The sequence below is a fragment of the Physella acuta genome, unplaced genomic scaffold (genome assembly GCF_028476545.2).
Source record: "Physella acuta isolate Inbredline_101_S28 unplaced genomic scaffold, ASM2847654v3 ptg000511l, whole genome shotgun sequence".
Classification (NCBI taxonomy): domain Eukaryota; kingdom Metazoa; phylum Mollusca; class Gastropoda; family Physidae; genus Physella; species Physella acuta.
This window is the reverse complement of record NW_026732030.1, coordinates 393,209-420,085: the sequence shown is the minus strand read 5'-3', so window position 1 is coordinate 420,085 and position 26,877 is coordinate 393,209. Positions and strand designations below refer to the sequence as shown.

General features: G+C 32.8%; 4 protein-coding genes across 8 annotated transcripts; 2 read left to right on the top strand and 2 right to left on the bottom strand.

Moving 5' to 3' along the window:
* Positions 1-2,409: 2,409 nt before the first annotated feature.
* Positions 2,410-6,844, bottom strand: LOC131944841 (GPN-loop GTPase 2). 4 transcript variants are annotated; one of them, XM_059305692.1, is made up of 7 exons: positions 6,726-6,844; positions 5,288-5,390; positions 4,932-5,191; positions 4,032-4,193; positions 3,617-3,742; positions 3,401-3,499; positions 2,410-3,239 (listed from the first exon to the last, which is right to left on the bottom strand). In XM_059305692.1, exons 2-7 carry the CDS (start codon positions 5,346-5,348, stop codon positions 3,045-3,047), a joined length of 903 nt encoding a protein of 300 aa, XP_059161675.1. In that variant the 5' UTR covers positions 5,349-5,390; positions 6,726-6,844; the 3' UTR covers positions 2,410-3,044. The 4 variants fall into 4 exon arrangements, with proteins under 4 accessions (XP_059161675.1, XP_059161677.1, XP_059161676.1 ...); XM_059305694.1 differs by having other exon boundaries at positions 5,288-5,387; XM_059305693.1 differs by lacking the exon at positions 6,726-6,844 and adding an exon at positions 6,396-6,496.
* LOC131944840 (transmembrane protein 19) lies at positions 6,599-12,213 on the top strand. The gene is made up of 7 exons (XM_059305691.1): positions 6,599-6,782; positions 8,539-8,649; positions 9,222-9,359; positions 10,360-10,436; positions 10,835-11,012; positions 11,202-11,417; positions 11,693-12,213. Exons 1-7 carry the CDS (start codon positions 6,698-6,700, stop codon positions 11,854-11,856), a joined length of 969 nt encoding a protein of 322 aa, XP_059161674.1. The 5' UTR covers positions 6,599-6,697; the 3' UTR covers positions 11,857-12,213.
* Positions 12,214-12,714: 501 nt separating this feature from the next.
* On the bottom strand, positions 12,715-15,510 carry LOC131944843 (uncharacterized). Of its 2 annotated transcripts, none has more exons than XM_059305696.1 (3): positions 15,403-15,510; positions 14,163-14,497; positions 12,715-13,468 (listed from the first exon to the last, which is right to left on the bottom strand). In XM_059305696.1, exons 2-3 carry the CDS (start codon positions 14,467-14,469, stop codon positions 13,221-13,223), a joined length of 555 nt encoding a protein of 184 aa, XP_059161679.1. In that variant the 5' UTR covers positions 14,470-14,497; positions 15,403-15,510; the 3' UTR covers positions 12,715-13,220. The 2 variants fall into 2 exon arrangements, with proteins under 2 accessions (XP_059161679.1, XP_059161680.1); XM_059305697.1 differs by lacking the exon at positions 15,403-15,510 and adding an exon at positions 15,074-15,142.
* A 193-nt stretch (positions 15,511-15,703) lies between these two features.
* On the top strand, positions 15,704-23,533 carry LOC131944844 (HIG1 domain family member 2A). Its single transcript, XM_059305698.1, has 2 exons — positions 15,704-15,890; positions 22,858-23,533. The coding sequence occupies exons 1-2, from the start codon at positions 15,740-15,742 to the stop codon at positions 23,025-23,027; spliced, it is 321 nt and encodes a 106-aa protein (XP_059161681.1). The 5' UTR covers positions 15,704-15,739; the 3' UTR covers positions 23,028-23,533.
* The last annotated feature ends 3,344 nt before the right edge of the window (positions 23,534-26,877 follow it).

Sequence of the window (26,877 nt, the reverse complement as noted above, 5' to 3'; positions counted from 1 at the left end):
CTTACTGCCCTTCATTAAAACACGGGTGCCGATAAAGCACATTTAAATAGTGTTGTACTATGTAAATTAAAGAGCCATTTATTCTCTTAATTATTATCTAAATGAGGCATATTAAAGACTCATATAGCTATAAAAATGAATGTATTTAAAACTTATAATATAAATACAAAAAATCATAAAAATAAACATAACAGGAGAAACCATTGCTAAATCAAGCTTACGTTTTTATATAATTTTGACCAGCTTGCAACTTTGTCATAATTTTTGGTAAACATAAAGACGTAATACAGATATTTGTAAAAGACGATTATTGTTGTCTGGTTCGTTATCTCAGAGTGGTTATACATTGCAATAAAATAGATTAAAATACTCAGGTAATAGACTATTTAAAATTTAGAGAAGCGGGCTACTCATATGTATGGATGTATATATATATATATATATATATATATATATATATATATATATATATATATATATATATATATATATATATATATATATATATATATATATATGTATATATATATATATATATATATATATATATATATATATATATATATATATATATATATATATATATATATATATATATAGGGGGGGCCCAAAAAAAATTTTTGCGGGGGAGCCTTTTTTTTCTAGTTCCGCCACTGATAGAAGACAGGGAATACACAAGGGATTTCAGTATGATATAGAACAAACGGAATTCACAAGGAATTTCAGTATGATATAGAAGACAGGGAATACACAAGGGATTTTAGTATGATATAAAAACAGGGATTACACAATGAATTTCAGTTTGATATAGAAGACAGGAAATACACAAGGGATTTCAGTATGATATAGAAGATAGGGAATACACTAGGGATTTCAGTGTTATATAGAAGACAGGGAATACACAAGGGATTTCAGTACGATATAGAAGACAGGGAATACACTAGGGATTTCAGTATGATATAGAAGACAGGGAATACACAAGGGATTTCAGTATGATATAGAAGACAGGGAATACACAAGGGATTTCAGTATGATATAGAAGACAGGGAATACACAAAGAATTTCAGTATGATATAGAAGACAGGGAATACACTAGGGATTTCAGTATGATATAGAATACAGGGAGACCTGGTTAGATGTCTTTATCGATTGTTATTAAACAAACTCATGACTCAGATTGGTCTGGTATTTTATAATTTAGTATTTTAGTTTGAAAGTTGGTTATGATTTCAGAGAAAACTTTGTTTCTAGATATGTTGTTTAATCGTTCCAGTTTAGAAAGGGGGCGGGGGGGGGGGGTCAATCCTCTCTTTTGAGGATTGAGATATAGTAGGCCTACCCACATCTTATATATGGTATCAGCCACTAGTGAGTTAGGTTAAATGAAAACGTAAACTAAGATTATCATGACAGTAAACAAAGAATCAAGTTACGTCCATAAATTATAATTTTAAAAAAAAATTTAGCTTGAAGTGGGCCTAGTTGAATTTCATGTGCACTAAGTTATTAATAATTTTTGTTTAAATATACTCAGATTAAGCTAAAAATTACGCGATTATTAAAACTATTATCTGTAGGCCCACTTTTTTTTTCAAATGAAAACCAATGAGGGTTGATTTATCTGAATTCAATACTTTTCAATCGACTACTAACTTGATCCATGAAACAGTAATGCAATATTTGAATGTTCCTGTATGTTTTTAAAGGACCAACATGTTTCAGTCACTTGAAGTCCTGGAGTGGAAAAAGTCTATGCAAGAAAACGTTGCTAATGGAATGCAACATTCAATACACTACACACAGGCTGCTGCAACCCAGTCCCTGGTAAAACTGAGGCCACTGTTTGCTATTATATTTGACAACCATGTAGAGGGGGTGGAAGCAGGCGTTGTAACTGAAATGGCAATATAAACAGAAAGTTATATAGTTCAACGCCAAGGGTAGAAGTACCTTTGTCTACGCTTGGCGTTGAAATATCACTTTCTGTTTATATTGCTATTTCTTGACAACCAATGCATTTTCAATCCATGTGAGTTGTGGAACAACCATAGAGTCCATGGGTGAAAACAAGCTATGTGACCTTCAATGGAAGAAGCTACAGTAAAAAAGTTTACCAAAATATAATACTGTATATACAGGTGTAATACCAAAATTGATGTGTTAAGAAATGTTTCACATTTTATTGTTTTAAATTGTGAAATGAAACTTCTTCCCATGATTTTAAACATGATGAAGCCCAATAAATGTTCATAATGCACCTCAATAAATGTTCTACTTTAACATTACTGCTGGGTTTGTTTTCATCTTGCCAGTCCCAAGCTTGGATAAAGCTTACATTCCAAAAGTATGTATACAACTTTATAAAAAGTACCAAGTACATGCAAATTATAAATAATTAAATCATAATGATGTAATTATAAGTTTATTTACATGTTAAAAATATTTACATTGGAAGTCTATCATTCTCACACAATAACAATAATTATTTAACTATTTAATGGATGTGTGAAAGACGTTTAGCAAAATTAGCTGCAGTTAATGTAGTGGCATGTCATTAGGATACTAAACAAAAGCTTTATACCAATATAGGTATTCCAAATTACAAATGGCTTCAATAGCAAATGAAACTGTTTTAAACACTGAGTGTAACTTTTTCATGCAACACAGTTTATCTTTGGATTTAATGAACACGAAGCACACATGGACATTTTTTTCTAGGTAACTGAGGCCTGATGCAACACCCTTATCTGTGGCATCACATTAAGTTCACACAACAAAGCTTTTTGAGAAGTGTTAAATTGGAATATCACCACCTTGTCTATATTAAATAACTTAGTAAATAAATAAGCTTATGCATAAACATTTTGGTGCATAACTATACTTACTAATGATAAATAGGATAGTCAATTTAGAAAACTTTTTTTAAGTTAACAAAATGTAGCCATAAAAAGTCTGAAAAATATTACTGGCAGAATAACTTTAAACAAAAATTCAAGTCTGATTAAAATTCTAAAAATGCCACACTTCACATTTTAAACAACATATCATCCACTTTCATCCAGATCTTCTGTTTCCATATCCATGTATTTTTCTTTCACATCTTTGATCTTGTCATATTCAAACTCAGCTCCAACTGCACAAGACATAAGGGACTCTAAACTTCTGTCCTCAAGAGATCCAAATACATATCCATTGCTTTTATCCACAACTTTCAAAACTCTAAGAATGCTTTCTTTATCCTAAAAATGTATTTGATTAGTTAATTTTTTACAGGGTTATGTGATTATAAAGATATTTAAACATTTGAGCTAGCGAGTTCACCTAATAAGAAGTTATTAAATTATTTTTGTCAAATGAAACTAATATTTTAAGCCATATAGAAAATACAATGAGTTCTTACCTCAACACTTAATGGGACAAAAGTCACAAGGCTATAATCTTCAACAATACCAACTAATGCCTCATTTAATTTTTTGTACTTGTGTAGTAAAGGATCATCCTGTACAGAAGTATTTAAAGTTACACACCTTGCTAACTAATAGTAAACAAACAAAATATTTTTAATCCAACATTACCTAAACCTCTTTGATTAAAAAAAGAGACATTAGAGACTTACCTGTAAGTGATCCAAAAGGTAATGTAAATCTAAGACATCTGTGTAGTAATCTGGATTAAAAGCAAGCTTTCCATGTTTCTCTATTAAATCAACTTTGGACAATACATTTACATGTGGGAGGCTTAACTGAAATATGGAGAAAATTATAAAGTAACAATTAATAGGGGATATAAAAAAAATAAATACTATAATATTATTAAAAATACAAACAAAATATAAAAAATTGATGGATGAATTAATAAAACATGAATGGTGCAACATGAGGTTTGTTGAAAAAGTTATCTAAAAAATGTATTCAGTGAAACTTAAACCATTGACTTTTTTTTTAAATGTGATGTGATCTATGTAAAAAAGTTTTTTGTTCTCAAAATTGTAAGTTAAATAAAATGAAAAGTCTCCACCATTAGGATTTTACCTGCAGCATGGTGTTGAGTGATGTCAGTAAAACAGCCACAAATTTACCAGGATCAGAGCAGTAGTGAGAGTCGACTAAGTGTACAGCAGTAAGTCTGAAATCCCAGCTGGTCAGCTGCTCTAGAAGGTTTTTAACTGAGTTGTGATGTGTGTACAACTCTACCTGGGAAGCAATACACAGAGTAATGATAGGGGAGAAACTAAGAGTAAACACATTAGATAAAAAAAGTATTTTAATGTATCACTGTGTGCAGCTTGCCAGTAGTCATAGCCACCATATGTGTAAGCAAATGGGGGAGATAATACTCCAACTAGCTGCAATTTCATGATATCATTCATCAGGTAAAAATTTCCTGTAATTTTACATAAGTTTTTTTGTGGTTTACCCTGGATTGATACTGCTTTGCATATTTATGTTTCAATAACAAAGCTATTCAATATGTGACAATCAGTGAATCATTCAATTAGTACAAATTTTCAGGACATTGGATACTGAGTTGATTACTTAAAAAGACTTCAGGAAATGCAAATGTATTTTATTTAATAAAAGCAGAATATTTTTAAATCAACAATGCTCTCTTAAAGTTATTTGAATATATTGTTGTAGAATTAGCATTGTTGTAGTGCTCAACAATTTTTGTATTAAAAATTATCTCTTCACCAGTCATTTTCATTCTATGGGATAACATTTTTTAACATGTGCATTAGCAACTGTCTAAAACTATTTCTAGCCCATATCATAAATCTATCTCCAATGTTAAGCTTACCATAAAAAAGTAAGCCGGTCCCAACAGGATTAATAAAAGGTTACAGTCATACAATATTGGCCAACTGTTAAGTAATTTAATCTTTAAAAATAGTAGTAGTGTGACTATAAATGTACAAGACATTTTTATTTTACCTGTCCAGGAAAGTCAAATAAAAGGTATTTGTCTTTAATTATTTCTAGCTTTTCCTTTAACCAAGAAACATTCTTTTCCAGGTACTCCAGGCAGTATACTAGTCCTCCATTGGGCCCTAAATGTAAATAAGTCATGACATCTTCTAGAGAAATTAGCTCTGATATGTCCACAGCACAAGGGTATGGCAAATTGTCATTAGCAGGATCCATGTTGATAACTGCAACCTCTCTTCCTAAAGAAGTCAGCAACTGGAACATTCCTATAAAAACAATACTACAAGTATTAGAATTGGATTTAGTCAAAACAAGGAATATAAGAAATTTAAAGTGTATGTATTAAGAATAGAAAAAGTTACCTGCACAGTAAGTTGTTTTTCCTGAACCAGGAGGGCCAACAACTACCTGTCCAAATGGCATGGCTTCAGTTAAATAAAATCTTAGTGATGCAAATGTACCCTGCTGAAATAAAAATAAACAACTTAAATGTGTATTAATAAAAAGTTACGTACACTTTCAAATCTATAGGTTGTGTATTAGAATAAGAAGAAAAAAACCACTTAAATAATTTGATAAGATATTGAGGTTTGAGTTAATTGATACTAACTTCATTTTAAAAGCTACAACATTAAACCAACATAAAATCTTTTCATCATCTACTATTACATTTGGTAAAATACCTATTTGTTTTTACGGGCCTATGGCCTATGCAATACTTAAGATCTTAGCCTACTTATATTTAGTAGGCTCAACCATACTAGTACTAGTTTTGGTTGATAAAACCTAATGTTTAAGCTTAATTGTTATCCTACAACAAAAAGGTGGCTACTTCTGGGCTATTTTATTAAAAAATAAATTAATCAGGCCCTACTTAACCTAACTACCATGGTCACACATTGTAAAAAAATTCAACTTTTAAAGTAGATGGAAACTACCACCCCACACTTTTTGTCAGATGAAATATATTTGCCTTCTCAAATTTGTGTGACCAGGACTGTGAAAAGGGGTTGTCTATAAATGATGTCACAGTTTTAGGGGGAGGACAGGTGCAATTTTGTGATGATGTCTAGTGGGGGTTCGGAAGGTGTGAAAGTGTGTGGAGCTGGGCCTTGTTTGTACCCAAGCAGCTGTCTGTATACACTCTTCTTCACCAATTCTTAGTGTTTTAATCTTGTTTACAGTTGCTTTTACAGTGTAATATTTTTATGAGCTATGAAAATAAATATAATTATTATAGAACTGGCGAGCAGCATCCAGACATCAAAAGGGCCGCATGCTGCTCGCGAGCCGCAGGTTGCCGACCCCTGCCCTATGCCAATACTAGACTATAGCATAGGGGATATAGACATTATATATATAATATTATAGATTATACTTATTAAGTTATTAGGCCTACTTACTTACTACTTATTTAATAATACTTATAGCTATTTTTATTTTATAGTATAATATAGTATAGAGGCCTACTTTGTAGTTTAGATCTGGTACAAGTAGGCCTAGGCCTATAGAATTTAGATTTAAATCTAGATCCAGGCCTTGATCAAGATGTCCAAAATTTAAAATATTAGTTTTAGAGTTTTAGATCTAGATCTAGAATCTAGATTCTTAAATCTAGATGGGTCTAGAGTCTAGAAATATTTTATGGTTAACTCGCGGTATATAGAGTACTCTTTTAGTTTAGATTCAATGCAAACATCAGAGCAAACTAGTCTGAAACTAGATCTAGAATCTAGTGTTTATGAAATATTTAAATATAAAATTGATAAACCATGATTTTGGCTTTATTAATCGCCATACTTTTGCCTGCTCTAACAATCCTGTGGTTTTTTATAATGTTATTTTCTACTAAGCCAGGCATGTAAACTTCTAGCATCATCATATCACTAGCTAGAATAAATCTCTTATCAAACCGTACAGATTAAATTGATACCGAAATCAACTGTAACTGTACGAAATGCTCGTAGCATCCAGTCATAATAAACAGACTAAATTTAGATTTAGGCCTACAGTACAGGAGCCTATCATGGCCTATGTATAAATTATAATTATAGGCTAATATTATTTATATTATGGCATTATGCCAAGGGCCTATTTAGTATTTAGATCTAGACTTAGATCTATATACTCTATAAATTACATAGATCTAGATTATTCTAGATCTAGTACATACAGACAAAAGTACTTATAGTTCACAGCATCATTGGACTTAAGTAACTTAAGTATGATTGATAATAGCCAACAGTGAGACCATGGCTTTCATACACAATGATTCAAATGTGTCCAAACATTGTCAGTGATAAAAACTGTGGCAAAATAATACTTAAAAAATCAATAATCAATCTATGGCATATACTTTTATAGGCCTATGGCCTACTATTAGGCCTAATAATTTGTTTTAATTTTAATACTCCAAAATATTAAACAAATAAGCTCCAAACTAAAATAAAACATATGTAGGCTAAAAATTAATTTAAAAAAAAATTTTTTAAATAACTTTAAATATAGACCTATTATATATATATATATATATATAGGCCTATATATATATATATATATATATATATATATATATATATATATATATATATATATATATATATATATATATATATATATATATATATATATATATATATATATATATATATATATATATATACACACATATATATATATATATATATATACATATATATATATATATATATATATATATATAGGCCTATATATATATATATATATATATATAGGCCTATATATATATATATATATATATAGGGGTCATCCATAAATGACGTCACGCTCTTTTTGACAATTTTTACCCCTCCCCTCAGTCACACATCGTCACAAAAAGCCAGACCCCCCCTAAAATGACGACACACCTCAGCCTACAACCCCCCTCAAAAATGCAGTTGAATTTTTTTTAAACATCGATATTTATCCAAAATCTTGTCTGAAATATGTAAAAATAGAGTATTTTAATCAATTCCTATTATAATTTATTAAAACTGTTTTCTAAAACGCTAAATAACGTCTAAAATTCGTTTTCTAACATTTCTTATCTATAAAGCAAAAGTGTGACATCGCACCATCTGAACCCCTCCCCCTCATCACACATTGTCACAAAATTACAGAGCTCCCTCCCCCCTACGAGTGTGATGTCATTTATGGACGACCCCATATATATATATATATATAAAACATATATATATATATATATATATATATATAGAAAGAGAGAGATATAGATATAGATATAGATAGATATAGCTATATAAGATCTAGAAGTAATAGTTGAAGATTAATTATTTTACTGTTATTGGAGATACTTAAAATGGTTTCTGCCATACCATGCAGCTAAGTCAGAGAAAGATAACTTAGTCAAGGTTATATTTATTTTTAGTGCCAGGGTTTTAGTTTGGTCTTGGGTTGACTAAACATACATCTATTGACCAGGCTAAAGTGAAAATTAAATTAGCCTAATTACTTTTATTAGGCTTTCTTTTTTATTGTTAATATATTGAAATATCCTGTGTAGTAATAGTGAGATTTTTATAATTAAATTGACTGCATTTTCTCAATTCAAATATGTTCATATTTTATCCCACAGACACTGAAAAACCAGTGACATGGCGTTGGGCCTTTAGCTTGATTGCCCCTCTTGCCATAGCCTTTTATGGCTTACATAAAAAAAGTCTAAATCAATCAGGAGCTGCTGCTGGTATAGTTAATAGTGGAATTTAAAAAAAATTTCTGGTCTTCTTTTATGCAGATTTTAAGTTAATATACTTTGAAATGGCCGGGTGGTAGGGCCTAAACTGCTAATCCTAATAAAGTCTTGAGTTCAGATCTTGGACTTGAGTTAGTAGGTTCACCCAGTTTGCTCTTATGAGTACCTGGCGCACATTAGTGGGATTAAAGTTGGCTGGGCATATTGCTAACCATACCATCCCTACTAATGCCATGGTCGAGAAATAGAGGAACCCTACTTCATCTGCCTTATGGATTGACAGGTCCAAAAAGGGAAATTTTAATTTGCTTTGCAATGTATTTTTACATAGAATATAATTTTAGACATTTCATTTACCAAATCATGATAAACTTGCTTATATATTTTGATACCATCCATTTATGACTTCCACACAAGGGGCATGGGGTGGGGTGGGGGGGGAATAATTCATTGTGGAGTCGGTACAAATTACTAAAATTAATTTTTGTGAATATTATAAATGGATGACCTTTTAAAATAACTTTACATGTGATAAAACATGTTTTTCCTATTTGTCTTTTTAGGACTCATTATTGGTTTTTTGTTGACTATCAGTAGCATTAGGTTTATGATGTCACTGTTAGCATTTTTTATCTTTGCATCGAAGGCAACAAAATTTAAAGCTGCAAAGAAAAGAATAATAGAATCTGACTTTAAAGAAGGTTAGTATAAAATTAATTCTGATCAAGCCTATTCAATTTAACTAATAAATAATTAAATTAAATATTTATAAATAAAAAATTCTTAATACTTAATGCTGAAATTCAATTTCAATTGATTTGATTAATTTTTTTTCCTCACAAGTAATTAGCTGCATAATAATTTTAGATAGAGGCAGTGACAAGCATAAGAGTTAGCTACTAAATAGGTTAAACGAGATTTTTATAATTATCTTTGGTACACTTAATAATAGTGGGGCGGCGTGGTCTAGAACGCTAGACTACTAACTCGAAAGTCTTGAGTTCAGATCCAAGTTCAAATTAGTAGAATGTGCATGTGTTCACAACGGCAGATTGGAAAGGGAACTTGACTTTTACACTGCCAACTCTAAAGTATTAAAATAAATTAGTTGCCAACTCAATCAAAATAAACTCAACTATTATACATTAGGTTGCAGTCTACTAGTTAGGTTCTTAGTAATAATCGTAATAGGATTAATATTTCCAGTAAATGATTATTCTTAATTAAGCAAAGAAGAAATTTTGTGTGCATCATCATAGAGGAAATAAGTGGGGTATTGTTGGAATGTGGAAGAAGGTATTCTAGTTGTTACAGCCATTGAACATGGACGGAGTGGTCTAGCGGTAGAGAGCTGGACTGCTAACCCGTTAGTCTCGAGTTCGAATCCGGGTTCAAGTTTTATAGACCGTCCCTGAGTCCACCCAACTCTGATGGGTACCTAACTCATGTTAGGGAAAGTAAAGGCGGCTGGGCATAGTGCTGACCACACTATCTCTTCATATGCCGAAGTCACAGAAACAAGTGAACTCTACTTCACTTGCCCCATAGACTGTCAGGTTTGAAAAGGGAACTTTAAAAAATAAAAAAAAAACAACCATTGAACAAATATTTGAAATAAATAAATAGTACAGTTTGGGTGTAGTAAAGTATAGATACTAATTTTTAAGGCATTTATGTGACATCCTTAGACTTTGTGCACAGGTGGACAAAGAAACTGGGTACAGGTTTTATCTAATGGCGGGCCTGCTGCAATGTTGGCCATCTTATATATGTTTGAGGTGGGGCATTAATTGTTTTTTTTATATAAATTAAGTCATTTTTATATGCCGTGATTGTAGGTCTACATTTAATTTTTTTCTCATAAATTGTTAAAAAATAGATCATTTAGAAGAAAAACCAAAAACTTATTAAAAAAAACATACTTTTATGACTGGCCAGATCAACAAGACAAGACAAAGTGGTGCCAATATGGAGCTATCTTCTAAACTATCCTATTCTGTCTTTACAGTTACACAATTTTCTGTATATTAGGCTTGTGAAGCAATGAAAAAACACTGTTTTTAATACCATATATTATTGATAAACATTTTACCTCTAGTTAACACTTCTAAAATTTTAATTCAGACAGTTTTTATTAAAACAGTGATCACATTTTTATTTATTTTTAAAAATGTAGGTTGGTTCTGTTGATGTCCCAATAGACTTTGCCAAGAGGTACTCAGCTTCATGGTATGCAGTAGGAATTATGGCTGCTCTTGCCTGTTCTTCAGGGGATACTTTTGCCTCTGAAATAGGAACTGCTGTAGGGAACCATGATCCATTCCATTTAGTGACTTTCAAACGTGTACCCAGAGGTTTGTATCATAAACAATTCCTTAAAAAAATCTCTTTGTGAGGTTAAACCCTTTTTTCTGAAGTGAAAGTTTAAAACAAAATGTCTATTTATTTAATAAGTTCATTTAAGAAAATTAAAACCTCAAGCTTATGTCAAACATGTTTTACAATAAAGGGAGAAAACCTGTTGAAAAAAAATCTGTTTGCAGGTACAAATGGTGCAGTTTCTTTTTATGGTACACTCTCCAGTTTAGTTGGCGGACTGATTGTTGGCTTAGCATTCTATATAACTGAACTGCTAATTATAAATGCTGAAGCACTAGTGGTTTCACCTAAACAGTGGCCTATTGTATTGTATGGTGGATTGGCAGGACTTTCAGGGTCTGTCATTGATTCTCTTCTTGGAGGAACATTGCAGTATTCAGGTTTTGTTTTGTTTTTGTTTGTCTACTTTGAATCTAAACAATATTTCATTTTCTTATTTTGTGCCTTGAATGCCACAATAAAGTATTTGTTACCTACTGATGACAAACTAATATTTAAGTAGATTTTTTAAAAAGCTTGCAAATAGTGTTGTTAAGTTTGGCTGTTTAATTGTTATAATTACTAAGTTAAGATTTGAAATTAGATTGTTCAATGTGTAGTTTACAATTTAAAATTCTTGTATATGGTTGCTAAATATTTTACTGTTTTCCTACAGGTAAACATAGGAAATTGGGATTTATTGTGGATAATAAAAGTCCTGATGTTGAGTATATTGCTGGCCGTGAAATTCTAGATAATCATTCTGTAAATCTGATATCATCACTGATGACTGGTCTCCTTTTGCCACATATAGCTGCTAAAACTTGGGCTCTTTTATAAAGAGCTTTTATAAAACAAATATATAAAAACATTTAATATTTCTTTTTGTCAATGTTAGGATTACTGTTGATGGTCTCTGAATATTTGCTTCATAAATGTTAAACGCAACTAAAATGGCATAGTTGCTTTAATCTAAGAAATGGATAATACTCTCTTTGTGTAATAGTTTATATTAATATACTAGGGAAATAGAGACCATTTTACAGATGGAATTCTTCTAGCAAAACAAAAAACCCACTTTTTAAAAATTTGTCTTGAAAAAAGTAAATTAATTTATATGTATGTATATATATATATATATATATATATATATATATATATATATATATATATATATATGCAATTATAGTATACTCATAATGTGTTTATAGTTATTTCTGGAATACTAAAATTTAGGTAGTTAGTTTTAGCGTAAAAAGCTATAATATACAATGAGAATAAATAACAAAAGTATTTTGGTTACTAAGTATTGTTTTTGGAAAATTATTGAAAATTCTTACTTGTGAGACATCCCTTCCAAATTAGTATTATTTGTTTGATAGCTTTTAAATGTAAGAGATCCTGCATTACAATATCAGTAACAAAAACAATGAAGAAACAGAAATTTTTTAAAAGGGTTTTCTTTTTATTTGTGAATTTTGTAAAAGTTTTGGGTTGGGTTTTTATTTTAAGTCTGGTCAAAAGTGAATTTATTTACTAAAATAAAATCTATGAAATTTTTTAATATGTATTCACACATCCAATTAAAAATTGCAACTGAAAGTTTATAATGCATAGAACAATAGATAAAAATTATTCTAAAATTGTGTTCACTAATTACTAATTAATCTATATAAATCTGTTCTTATGTAACTGCACCTTGTTTACTTGAAAATAAATAAGCTGTATATTCTAAAATAACATGTTTTGTTGTTAATCACACTTAATTAAAATGCTGATATTACAGAAGTTTGAAAAGTACTAGGAAGTTACATTTTGAAGAGATATAAATATAAGAAAAACTTCAATTTAACTATAGCTACCAAATTGATTTACTGGATGTAGTTTTACATATTTTTGTTCGTAACAAAAAAAATAATACTTAGGCCTAAGCATATTTGAAAAAATATACATATATTTATATATATATATATATATATAAATAAGCATATATAATTAAAAGTGTAATACTGATAAATTTGAAATTAAATTTGTAAACTGTTCATTCAGTGGAATAGCAAGCTGTGTTACATTTTCAAAAAATAACACAGAAAATTCCATTTTTAAAAATTGATCTACATATTTTAAAAGAAACATTTCAAGATGATGGTATTTTATAGACATGTAGAAACAATTATTATTTTAAGTAACATGACTTAAATCAGTTACCGCACAACTTTTTGGCGGTATGTTGGTGCTTCATTCAGGTGACGAAATTTGTCATAATCTTCTTCATTATAGAACTTGTATGCTTGGTACAAGGAGCCAGGGTTTTCATGAACCCACTTATCAACAGGTGGAACAAAATTGCCTGGTCCATCCCAACGTCTTCTCCATGCATCAGTGTGGAAGGGGATAAGTTGGGGATAAGGAACTCCAGTAAAGTTCATTGGATAACCAGACATAGATATTCCTGAAATAACAAATAGTATTTATTCCAAATATAGAGAGCCAGATTTGAACTGTTTTACAAATATTTAAATTATACATTAAATCGTTTCATTGTTCATATTAAGTTATTTAAACAAATTACTTAACCTTGGCTGCTTCTACAACTTTTAAAATAATTCTAACTCAATTTTAAAATGATTTTAATATAAAAATGTGTTATTATTTAAACTCTATATGCTATGATGATTCAGTTTTAGTGATCTGCCATTTAAGACATCTATAAAACCTGGAATTTAGATATTAACATTTTTTGCCAGATGTTCTATTCTGTATAATCTATTAGTATATATTTAAAGTGGAGTCTAAAAAGTACTAATTTTATAAATCTAGACAATGATTTCATTTCCTGCTGATTTGTATTTTCAGTGCTGTTTAAATTTATTCATTTAGTATGCAGGTTAAATGTTTTGTGTTTGTTGCTGTAGCCAACAAGCGCACTTGGATATTAAATTCACCAAGTGATTGTCCACATGTTTCTAACTCCCTCCCCAATCTTAATTGTAAATTAAAGTTGACTTATCTAATTCCCCACCTCCCCTTCTAAGTAGATGTCATAAATGGATGATCCTTTACAAAAGTTTAAATCAACTAAAGTATCTGTTAGATAGGATAACTTTCATTTTGGAAATTTAAATATTATCTGGATATAAAGTTACCTGCTGGGTTTGGTCTACTATCTCTTTTCCTCTGAAACTCTCTGTATTTATCTTCACTATCCATGTGTATTGCATCACGACGTGTCAATGGCGGAAGTGATCTGTAGTCTTTATAATCTATCCATGCTCTTTCAGAGGGAACATAATATGCTGGACCACGATAGCAGTGAGACATCCCATCACCACTTAGGTAAGAGTTAACCGGCATGGGGTTCCAGTACCCACGCTCAAAAAGATTTTGGCCTTTACTTGTAGCATATTTACAGAATGCTGGTCCTTTACTTGAGCTGAGAAACCTATCAGACATGGTTTCTTTTTGATTGTTTCACCCCACCCTGTAAATATGAAAAATAAAATTGAACAATCATTTTTCACCAGTAAAAATGCAAATTTGAAGTATTGCATAGTGAGTATAGTGAAGATGCCCTGGGAACATCTGGTGAAACATGTGACAACAAAACAATAATACACTAGAATAGACATGCATGCTTTAGTAGGTAACATGACTGGACCACAAGAAATATGAACTGAATCTTACAGTTTGCTTACAAGGTTGCTAATTGGTCAATTAAAAATGTTTTTTTTACAGATGGAAGGATTGCTAAAAGTTTTTTTTTTCTGCTTTAAAAATGAATTAAGTCTGTACTGTAATGGCATTAAGATGGGTTGGAATTGGAATCTTGAAGAGGCGATGAAATAGTTTAAAATTCCAGCTGTATTTGGACTTATTCAAGTATACTTATACTTAAACTAGAAATTCACTATTTCCTAGAATGCTTATACACCCAAATGAATTGGAGAGTAAAATGTATTTGATGCATTTTACCTTTTATATTATAAATTTCTATGAAATAATCAAAATATAGTCTCCCAGTTTATATTAACTGAAGTAGGCTTATGATAATACTCACAATTACTGGGAAGTTTGTGGGAATAGGCCTACTGTTTGAGAGCCTAGATATTATAAACCAAATTCAATAGTAAATAGGCCTAAGGCTAAAACTAAAAATAAATAATATTTATTTTTTAAATATAAAAAATTAATTTATTATTAATTAGGCATAGGCCTAGGCCTATTTTTATTATTTTATGATTAGGCATCTTGATACACTAATATTAATTTTATTGTAAGGGCGGCATTTCATTATTGCTCATTCTTTGCTTTTATAAAATATCAATAACAATAAAAAGAACTTTAATAACAAGTAGATCTTTAAGGATTTATTTTAAAGTAACCAACCGTTTACTACTGTGTGAGACGTAGGGCTGTAGTTGACATGTTGCTTAGCAATAGTTTAAAGGATAAAAAGATTCTTTTTACAAAAAGAGTTCCTGTTTATCTATCTCTAGCCTAATTTTCTGATTTTGTAAAAAGAAAAAAAAAACACGTCATGCTAATTCGTATTGACACAGCACAGAAAGAGAGTATTAAAATATCCTTTTTAAAATAATTATTTCTATTTTTACATTGACTAAATGTAAGCGTTTAGTCACTACAAATGAAAAAGTTCGAAACTCAATTCATTAAAAGTAAACTAGCTTAATTTAGATCTGTATTATATAAAACATCAACAAAGATGGCAGCCTCCAAGGACGAGTTTGTTGTGGATCCTGTTATTAAGGCAGATAGACTAGAGTACTTGCCTCCACCAGAGCCTTTTTATGTACAACAGGGGCTAAAAGAAAAACTAATTGCTAAAACGAAAGAGAATCCATTTGTTCCAATTGGTAATTAGATTTCTAGATCTATCTTCGGTAGGCCTAATTTAATTTTTTAAAATTTAATTTTACTAATTTATCGGTACGGAAAGTAAAATCGCCCGCAGCTAGTAATGTACGAAAAAGTTACAGCATTGTCAAGATTTTAATAGAAGTATATAGTAGGTTGAATTATGGATTTTTAAAAATAAAATATCCTGTTATTTTAAATACACCATTAACTTCCTTACCCCTTAAAGTTTAAAGAGAACATTTGACACCACATTTAAATATCTTATCTAGCTTACTCGGTTGACGAGAAAAGAGAGAATTTAAAAATTATCTTAGAATGGAAAATGAATGACGAAACAGCATTCTTGCGCCTCGACTGGCATAACATTACGTCGTGGACTTGTGTACACGAGCTGTTCATTCCCACCATGGTAATTGCGTCAGCTTAGGTTATTTACTCACCGGAAAATAACAAAAAGCAACTGGTTGATAATAAAACTAGATCTAGTTATTTTATTATTTATTAAATTCTACTCTACATGTTATTCATACCATTTTATGAAATAATGAACACCTGCATAAATCAAATGACCATAATAAATATTTTTGGTATACCATTCGAATCGTCCTTAGAGAATTTCATAGTGTCAGCCGCCAACCAATCAAACGCGCGCTTTCTCCGCGTTTTGGTTGGCGGCTGACGTCACGGTGACGTCACGCGACGCGTTTTTGGAGCTAAAAAGGGCCGAAAAGGCCATTTTTTTCTACGTGTAGAAATCCCAAAGAAAGCACAAAATAAAATCCTTTAGAAAAGCATCACCATGAAATTTGAAAACCACAGTATGTCAACCTTAACCAGCCATCTTTGGCTCGATCTAGAGGTCATTCTTTAGCCTACACATGTGTCTTGTCAACCAATTTAGTTTCTGATGGTACACGACATTTAGATAAATATAATATAACAAACTAACTGAATTCCAACATTATATCCATCTAATCCAATATTGAAACAGAATTTGAAGCACAATGATCTAACGAATAAATCCAACTCTATGCGAGTGTCGCAGCTTTAGTCCTGGATACAACCATAGTGTGTAGTCGTGTTGTGAGTAAATTTGCACGAGATACAACACCGACCTAGACCTTCCTGATGTGTATGGCCCCAAAGTGCTGCGAGTAGGGGAGGGCAATTTAACGCCAGAATAGTTTTTTTTTTCAATAGTTAGGTCATCAGTAGCTCACGCATCCTAACGGGGTTGAAAGTGTAACTTTAAATTGAACTAGGTGAGAGGAGGAGGGTGAGGTCATTAGAACAACGGAGCTATATTTCTAGTAGAAGAATACGGGGAAATCATAGCTTGAAGCCGGCATTTCATTTTTTTCATTTTTATTGAGTACAGCCCTTTAATGCACGACTAGGCTACTCATTATGAAATCTAAAAATGTAGTTGTGCTACCATGCAAAAGTAGCCTAATAGGTCTTGTTTATTTAAATGCAGATTCTGTTAGCCTAAAAATATTTGGATACACATTTTAGTTATATCGTAATGATTAATGTTATAATACAATGCATATATTCTGATAGTCCTTCAAGTTTTTGGGCAATCCATAACTTGTATTTCAAATTTATAATGAGCGGGATGCACTCGATGTTTTAAGTGCTACATTCGGTAGCTGTTACTTTGTGTATGACAGCATCCCAATAGTTCACTGTAAATATAAACTGAGCTTGGCAAGATTCCCATCGCCAAGCAATCGTATGATAGACCCAGCCATGATGTCGAATTTAACGGTTAAATTCGACATCATGGCTATACCAGTCCTTGATTTTCATTACAGCCTTTAAACGCCTAGTTCTTGGTTTTTTAAAAAAAAGTGTCCCCCCCCCCCCCTCCCCGCTTGCGCCGACGTCATCATAGGCCAATACCATGTTGCGATTTTTTTTAAACGGATATAACACACCCCTCTCCCCCTCACAGCAAACGCCAACAACGTCACCGAAGGCCCAAGGCCAATAACACGCACCACGGTGGATTTTTTCTTCAATGAGTATATACCCTACCCACCCGCCGCCTTACAACATACCGCATGTCTCTACGAACGGGGTTAAAAGTTTAACTTTGAGTTCAAGAAGGGGAGGGGGTGGTATTCAACAACGAAGGTGTTTCTTTAATAGTACAAATAGTTTAAAAAATTATACTTACCGTAACTTATCTACTGCTATAGCATCATACATAATTTTATAAATTAGCAAATTAATTAATTAATTAACTAATTCAATATATCTAATGATAATGAAGGGAGATAGTTTATTTTGGTTAAGGCACGACACACAACACTGTGCGTGCCTGGTATGTGGCCTGACCGACCTAAAAGGAGATTGTTTATATTATTGTTTTGAGTTTATATTTAACTCAATGCAACGAGCCCGCCGGTTGGCTGAGGCCACGCCGGGGGGGACGATCTGTCCGGGATTCAAAGGGACGACTCGAAATATCGTCCATATTTTTATTTCAAATTCGAATTTTAAATAATAAATATGCTTAAAATGATATGATAGTAATAGTTATGATAGTTTATAAATACAAATACATTTTACACTCAATTCACATTATATTGAGTCAACAGTGTGGCAGCTGAGGTTCATGCATGGTATTAGTGTCTTTTTTTTTTTTTTTAACATTACATTTTTTTTTCATCTTGAAAACATGACGTATACAATTTAAAAAAAAAAAAAAATCTCCAAACATCGTCACTCGCGTGATTGCTTGCTTACGTTTACTATCCTGTGGATGAAAAATCCCACCAGGGTCACCGTGAGTTCAGCAGGCCTATAGTACACGTCATAGAATGAACACGCGTACACGAGATGGTTGGTGTCTTCACTTCTCTCTCTCTCTTCCCCCCCCCCTTCTTCAAGCGAATTGAAAAACAGACCTATTTCCCTACTTCTGGTCATTTTTTTTAAAGTTCCCATATCAGGCATGGTAGACAGCCAGCTGTATAAAAAAATATTTTTTTTTTTAAACTAGATCTACGTCTAGCGTAAGAAAATAAATAAATAAATGCTTAAAATGCCCGTAAACAGATTATTCAGCGCCAAAAAAAAAGGCAGCTGAACGAGCATTTTTTAAAATACGCAGCAATGAAAAAGGCTAACGGCCGATCAATTAGGTCTAAAAATCGCCCGTAATTAGGCCTACTGAAAAAGGCCACTGAACGAGCATCACTAATTATATAAACGAATAGGCCACGCAGCGTTGACGAGGTTAACCACCGGTCACGAATTAAATTTAATGCAGCTACTGTCGGCCCACAGAGAAGAAAAAAATCAATATACTAATAAAATTACTAATACAATAATAATGTCCATAATTTTACTTTTTCCGCAAATGCTACAATTTAATTATAATTAAAATACTAGACTTAACAGTTCATTCCGCAAAAAACAAAAAACTAGTTGTTTCTGTCTGGCAACTAGCATAACAATGACGCAACGTTACTAAAAATAGCAGAGAGAAATTGTGGCATGGTTACTTACGGGGTAATTGGATTTTAGGAAAAGAGAATGAATAATACTGTAAATATACATGGTAAATATCTCAATTATATATTAATCTACTGTTATACGGGCCATTTTCCCCGTTATACTGTCATTTTTGGCCACGGTTCAGTTTATACGGAGAGTGCTCCACTAGAAATCCTCTCATTATTTACAACTACAATTCTCACGATTTTTTCTGGCATTCTAAGGCATATTATCCATTTTATTACCATCTTGTGTTGAAATAATGATAAGAATTTGTGAGATTAACAGTTTTTTCATTTGTCGTGGATAGGACACCTAAAATAAACGTAAAAACCGTCAGAAAACGACGCGTGACGTTTCAGGGTCAGAGGTCAATCCAGCCATCTAAGCAACGAAACGCCTAGTATATAGGCCTACTAGATCGATATTGTGATATATTTGTGTCAAATATTATAGATAAATGAATAATAAACCTAAATCAATGGCTAAATATATCAATATAGGCCAGAAATTAACTTTAAACAGCAGTGTTTGTGAGCAGGATTTGCTACATAAAAAGCGGCCATCTGTAAGTTGGAGTGGCTTCCCCTTGAATCTCGCGCTTTAAGTTTACAATAAAAAAAAATAAACAAGATAACTGCCATAGTAAATGAGCATGGTTGCATCTGTTGGAAACATCGCTAGTCTTCATTTATTACTGAAAAGTTTTAATTCAATTGTTTAAAACAAGTACATAAATGAAGCAAGGAAAAATTTTTGTATATTTCAAAACATAAATCCTCCTCAAAATGTGAAATAATTATTAAAATTTAAGGATTCGCCTGTTTTACACATAACTAGTCGCGGGTGATTTTACGTACCTAAAACGATAGATTACCAAGTTTGATTTCAATATGATTTCAGGTGTTTATGAAATTGACGATCAAATCACATTTTTTTTACCCCCTTCCCCCTGCTGCAAGATGTCGATTGGCCAAGGCTATTCCCATATTCCCAGCCAGTTGGGAATAGCTGCATTGGGCTATTCCCAGACAGCTGTGAATAGCCCCAATAAAGCTATTTCCAGTTGTCTGTCATTTCATGCTAAATACGACTGGGAATAATATCTTTCGATAATAAAAGCATTTATTATGACTGGGGAGTGAAGTATAGATTAAGAGAGCAGTGCTATTTTTTATTGTATTATATTTTCATAAAAAAATATTATGGTTTAAGTTTAGCTTTTAGGCTCACTTCTGCTACGTCTGTCATAGATGAACGGATGAGTTATCTTTATGCATTCTAATTAAATCTATTCTAATCTAATTAATAGATCTAGTAATTTTAAAATAGATAACATTAACCCATTCAATCCCATAACGGCCGTATCCGGCCACAAAATACATGCTCAGGCACTGATAAATAGCAACGGAACTGTAGCCTATAAAAATGAAATCTCACGTCTGCGAGACTAGACGAGGCCAGGGGAGATAACTAGCAATTTTAATAACAATAATATTGATCCATGCCAGAGATATCGTAGTTTTAGAATGGCTTTCAATTTCTAACAAGTTTGATAAGTCATGGTGCTGGGCTCTCTCATTTGGATGATGATATTGATCATTATTATTATAATGAAGAGTCTGATGTAGATTATCCTAATATATAAAAGGCTATGTGCGCTCTTCTCTCTCTCTCTCTCTGTCTGTCCGCAAAATATTTTCGCCGGACATCACGTCAGAAACGGCAGCGATATATATATGAAGAACTTTATACGGACTTTTGTTGAAAATAATATGCTAGATGTTTTAAATGTAAACCACAATGTTATTTAAGGAGAAAAATACAAATTAAAGGCGTATTCGAATGTAGAGAAACAGTATTATTTATGCAACCGGAAAAGTTTTTGAACTTGGGACAAGAATGCTATTAACTATTAACATTATAATTTATAACAATGACGTCGCATATTGTTTACACTTAAAAAAAGAGCACGAAACTGATGACATCATCTTCCGAGCTTAGAATTTTTAAAAATGAACTACTTAATTCAAATATGATTTAGAATTAGAGCTATGTACGCTATGAAATGTATACAATACGATTTTCTCGGCCTAAACTTTAAAAAATTATTTTATCTATTTGGATTCTAGATCTAGAGATGTAGACCCTACCTAGATCTAGAATCTATTCAAATAATACATTCCTATACTAAAGTATTTCAGGCCTTAATTACTTTATTGAAATCTTTGTTTATCTATGCAATTTGCTAATCTCTATAATATATAAAGCTAAGTTGTCGGGTGCCCGATAGGGCACTTCCCGGCGCTTCAAATTTGACAGGATCTTGCCTTGGGGCGACAGAACACGGGGGCCGGTTGGCCGAAAAGTCTACGATGAGGGGGTCAAAACTGACCTCGACTGACCGGCGCCTTATATGGGCGAATTAATTAAGCATTCAAATTCTCAATGTTTTCGAAAGCCTAAGCGAAGCTGGGCAGCATGCCTAGTGAATTGATAAATGATAAAGAAAGTGGCAATGTGTATTTTTAGTTATAAAGATAATGCTAGTTCTAGTAGACCAAGATCGAATGAACAATTCATTGAAGAAAGTGATCGAGACAGGTCAACAACTTTGACAGACTAAAATTGAAACTGGTAGTTCCAATTAGTAAAAATGAAAGTGAAACACACAGCCATCTTAGTAATTTACTTCTAGCATTTAGGCTGTGAGATAATATAAACAGGCATACCTGGAAGTTGTGAACCAAACAGCCTACCTGTCTTTTTTTTCACATTTTAATTTGATAATTTTCAAAAATGCTGTGCAATGTACGATAAGCATTTTGGTTGAGTGGAACAATGTGTGGCTGTCATGTTAGACTCATAAAATGTCTTCAAACATTTAGCATTTATTTTTAATTCACTGCTTTTATTTTATACCGTTACATTAAAAAATATTCATGAAAGGGTTTGGCCTACTTTCCTTAATTTTTATCTGGTTTGTGATTGCCTCATAATTATTATGACTCAGATTAAGTGAATCACAGGGTTTGTTTTGTGCTAACACCACCCGCCTTGCGGTACGCTGAAGGAAAATCCATATCCACACCATTGCGACACATACACACAGGGACGTACTACTACCTACACCCTCGCTGAAGGAATATCCACATTAATTAATTTTTTATTTTTGGGCTAGCAAAGTAGCATCTGTTAGTATGTTCCTCTTTTAAGCTTGCAATTCCTATTTTTATACATGATAGCCTATTTCTGGTTGCTAGGGCTTACCTTATCTGCATTAATAATTATGGCATTAATGGACATTAGTGCAAAACAAATGTCAAAAGTGGATTAAGGTTGATCTTAGAAATTCATATTCTCTGTGTATAAAATTTACTTTATGTGAAGACAAATCTACCTAATTATTAGCTTTTCTTACATTTGCATAATAAGAATATTATTTAAATTTTACAGGAGTCATCTTTACAAGTGTTGTGCTGTGCATTGGGCTGTCAACTCTGAAAACAGGAGACAACCGCAAGGCTCAACTCATGATGAGGTTACGTGTTGGAGGACAAGCCTTTGCTATCTTAGCCCTGTTGGGCGGAGTGTACTTGAAATCAAAAGCTGAGAGAGGATTGTGATAAACTTGGGAAGACTGTTTAAAGTTCCCAATCTGTGCTTCAATAGTTTTGACTTCACTTGTTAATCTTATGGATGATATATAACAGCAAAGGTCATTCGACAGTTAAATGACTTTATACCCAACACAATTTTTATTACAAAGTAAATATTTTATGCTTACCTATCACTACACTAGTATTAAAGAAGTTGAAATGAAATTTACATAACACTTATACTTTTCTGTTATGCAGCTTTATGTGAAGATAAAACTAATTATGGTCATACATTTTCAAAATATGAAAATATATACATAATACATAGCAGTGATTTATTACACAGCATTTATGTATAATTTTTGAACATGCAAACTCTGCAATATAATGCATTGCAAGTATGTTAGTTTGAATGGCACATGAGCTGAAGCCTAATTAGGTTGCATTTTTTGTAGATGCCACAATTTAATGTGAGTTATGTATAATTGTAAATACTTTAATAAAAAGAAATATAACAAAATTTTTATCTTTACAGTGTATCATACAATTGTTTTTTGCCCCATAAATCTTTAATACTGTGGCTGAACATTCAATTTACTGTATGGTAAAAATATATTATAAATTTCATGGCAGCTCAGCTCCCTAAACATTTTGCTTGTTGACTTCCTCTGGGTTAGTGTGATTAGTTCACAGCGACTAAACAAATTATTTCACTGTTAACCTTATTGATTTTCACTGTGTTCATTTATTTTTAATCACTTTGATGACTCTAGAACTGAATCTGGATATTTACAGTTTACAGCATTATATTAGCTAGCAATGGAAAGTGTCAAATGAGTTTATAATTGATTTCTAATACTTGAAACTTTTTCTTGAAATTACAGTACTACATTTATTTGTGCTGTTATTGCTTACAGTCAGCTGTAGGGCTAAAAATATAACTCAGTTTTTAGGCTGGTATTATGATTTACCATATTGTGTACATACAACAGTATAAACAGTGGTCTGGTGTAGTTTCAATACAACACAGTGACAAGATGCAGGAAGTCTGTATACAACACAGTGACCAGGTGCAAGAAGTCTGTATACAACACAGTGACCAGGTGCAAGAAGTCTGTATACAACACAGTGACCAGGTGCAAGAAGTCTGTATACAACACAGTGACCAGGTGCAAGAAGTCTGTATACAACACAGTGACCAGGTGCAAGAAGTCTGTATACAACACAGTGACCAGGTGCAAGAAGTCTGTATACAACACAGTGACCAGGTGCAAGAAGTCTGTATACAACACAGTGACCAGGTGCAAGAAGTCTGTATACAACACAGTGAACAGGTGCAAGAAGTCTGTATACAACACAGTGACCAGGTGCAAGAAGTCTGTATACAACACAGTGAACAGGTGCAAGAAGTCTGTATACAACACAGTGACCAGGTGCAAGAAGTCTGTATGCAACACAATGACCAGGTGCAAGAAGTCTGTATACAACAATGACCAGGTGCAAGAAGTCTATACAACACAGTGAACAGGAGAGAGAAGTCTGTGTATGACACAGTGACCATGTGCAAGAAGTCTGTATACAACATAGTGAACATGAGCAAGAAGTATGTATACAACATAGTGAACATGAGCAAGAAGTCTGTATACAACACAGTGAACATGAGCAAGAAGTCTGTGTATGACACAGTGACCATGTGCAAGAAGTCTGTATACAACATAGTGAACATGAGCAAGAAGTCTGTATACAACACAGTGAACATGAGCAAGAAGTCTGTAAACAGCACAGTAACCATGTACAGTGGCGTAGCGAGGTCGGGTGTCACCCGGTGCGGCACTTAATCATAATGGTATCACCCCCACCAGAGGCGTAGCGTCCCTTCCCGAGGACAAACTTTCAAACTTTCTATTTGCACCCCCCCCCCCTCAAGTTTTTCTCTATATATTTTGCTATTTTTTGCCTTGGTGTCACCCCTCTAAATGGTGTCACCCGGTGCGATCCGCACCCCCCGCTACGCCCCTGACATGTACGATGTACTTTGGTCACACCCTGCACAAAGAAAATAAAAATACATTTTCTTTCTAATTATTTTGCTAAATTCCAGTTTTAAACTATAAATTATCTCCAAATGCATGCTCTTACATTTAATTTAATCTATGAATGGTTTCAGACTAGAGGCGTCGCGGGCGGGAGTTGCAGACTGCACCGGGTGACACCATTAAGGGGGTGACACCAAGACAAAAAAAATAGCAAAATATATAAAATAATGTTTTTTCCCAGTTCAATGAATGGTTAATTAAAGCTAAAAAATTATTTTAAGTACATAATGACGATTGCGACAATGATGGGGGGGGGGGGGGTGGATACACCATGACGTAAACATGCAAACTATACAGAAAAACAAATGCTACACCTGGTTGTATTAAGAACCGACTATAGATAAATATCATTAGTATTAAATGTGAACACTTAAAAGATTTATGTTGGGGGGGGGGGGGGGGGGGGGAGGAATATGACACAAACTGCAAAATTTACAGAGAAAATAAAAAGGGGGGGGGGGTGACACCATGAGGGTACCGCACCGGGTGACATCCGACCTAGCGACGACACTGTTTCAGACAATCATACAGCTATTGCAAATAATACTCGTTAAAGTTATTTCAAGAGCAATGATCGTGACTACTCTGCATATCTCACAAGTCCACGATGCCTACAATAAAATACCTTATTTTGAAATCGACCAACAATTTTAAAAATATTAGCTTGAAGTTGAAGTTTTGGGATAAAAGAACATGACATGTTAATGATCTGGGGTTTAGTTCATGTGATGTTGTTTCTTATAAGTTTAATTTTTAAAGAATTCTACAAAATAACGAAAAGCAAAATAACAAAAATAGATATGCACAGCACACTTTGATGCAAAAATCACATATATGCGTTGTATGAGTATTGGTGTATTGGTGTATTAACATTTTACATTGATTTCATTCAAGCGTAGTGATGTCAGCCTATGACTGCCCTTGGAATTTACATCAGCATAGTCGATGTCAGTGTTATTTTTTGTAAACAGAGTTTCTTCCTACGTCTAACCCCCCCCCCCCCACACACACACACAAACGAAATAGAACTTAAATAGAAAATAATATACTTTTACCAGTGTCCGCGCCCCCCGCAGTAAATTTTAGAATAGTAATAATACTGCAGCTCAGTGGCGTAGCGAGGTGCGGCCACTTAACGGTGTCACCCCCAGAGGCATAGCAACCTTACCGGGGACAAACTTTCATAATTTTTTATTTGCACCCCCCCTCAAACTTTCGATTTGCACCCCCCCCCCCTCAAACTTTCGATTTGCACCCCCCCCCCTCAAATTTTTCTCTATATATTTTGCTATTTTTTGCCTTGGTGTCACCCCCTAAATGGTGTCACCCGGTGCGGTCCGCACCCCCCCCCCTGCTGCAGCTACCATCTTTATTTATAGTGCATAGAATGAGATCAGCAGGACCTGTCTGTGTCTCTCTTTGTGGGTTAAAGAGATCTAGAACTAATTACAATTTTTAAATTATACATTTAAAGGGCCTAAATTAATGCCGGGGTCCATAAATTATATAATTTTACGCCTTTGAAGCCCAATATGTTCCTCCCTCGAATCGCTTCATGAGCTAGCCATTTAAAAAAAACAACCTCCAGATGACTTAATAACAGTACACATTTCTTCTCTTTCTATGTAACCGTTTTCCTAATGATAATTTACACGCTTTTTTATCATTAAAAATAGGCTACAAATAAATGTTACACATCATCCTAAATTTCTAAAACTCGCCCCCCCCCCCCACCTCAGATCTCTGAAGTGTATAGAGAACACACAAAAAAATTATAAACC

Bases quoted from the DNA above. Each gene is read 5' to 3' on its own strand.
- LOC131944841 (XM_059305692.1), bottom strand. From the start codon at position 5,348: ATGCCATTTGGACAGGTAGTTGTTGGCCCTCCTGGTTCAGGAAAAACA. The intron at 5,192-5,287 runs GTAACTTTTTCT...TTGTTTTTATAG, and splicing joins AAAAACAACTTACTGTGCAG to GAATGTTCCAGTTGCTGACT. The intron at 3,240-3,400 runs GTAAGAACTCAT...ATACATTTTTAG, and splicing joins TTGTCCCATTAAGTGTTGAG to GATAAAGAAAGCATTCTTAG.
- LOC131944840 (XM_059305691.1), top strand. From the start codon at position 6,698: ATGATTTTGGCTTTATTAATCGCCATACTTTTGCCTGCTCTAACAATC. The intron at 11,013-11,201 runs GTTTGTATCATA...ATCTGTTTGCAG, and splicing joins TTTCAAACGTGTACCCAGAG to GTACAAATGGTGCAGTTTCT. The intron at 11,418-11,692 runs GTTTTGTTTTGT...GTTTTCCTACAG, and splicing joins AGGAACATTGCAGTATTCAG to GTAAACATAGGAAATTGGGA.
- LOC131944843 (XM_059305696.1), bottom strand. From the start codon at position 14,469: ATGTCTGATAGGTTTCTCAGCTCAAGTAAAGGACCAGCATTCTGTAAA. The intron at 13,469-14,162 runs GTAACTTTATAT...TTGTTATTTCAG, and splicing joins TAGTAGACCAAACCCAGCAG to GAATATCTATGTCTGGTTAT.
- LOC131944844 (XM_059305698.1), top strand. From the start codon at position 15,740: ATGGCAGCCTCCAAGGACGAGTTTGTTGTGGATCCTGTTATTAAGGCA. The intron at 15,891-22,857 runs GTAATTAGATTT...TAAATTTTACAG, and splicing joins GAATCCATTTGTTCCAATTG to GAGTCATCTTTACAAGTGTT.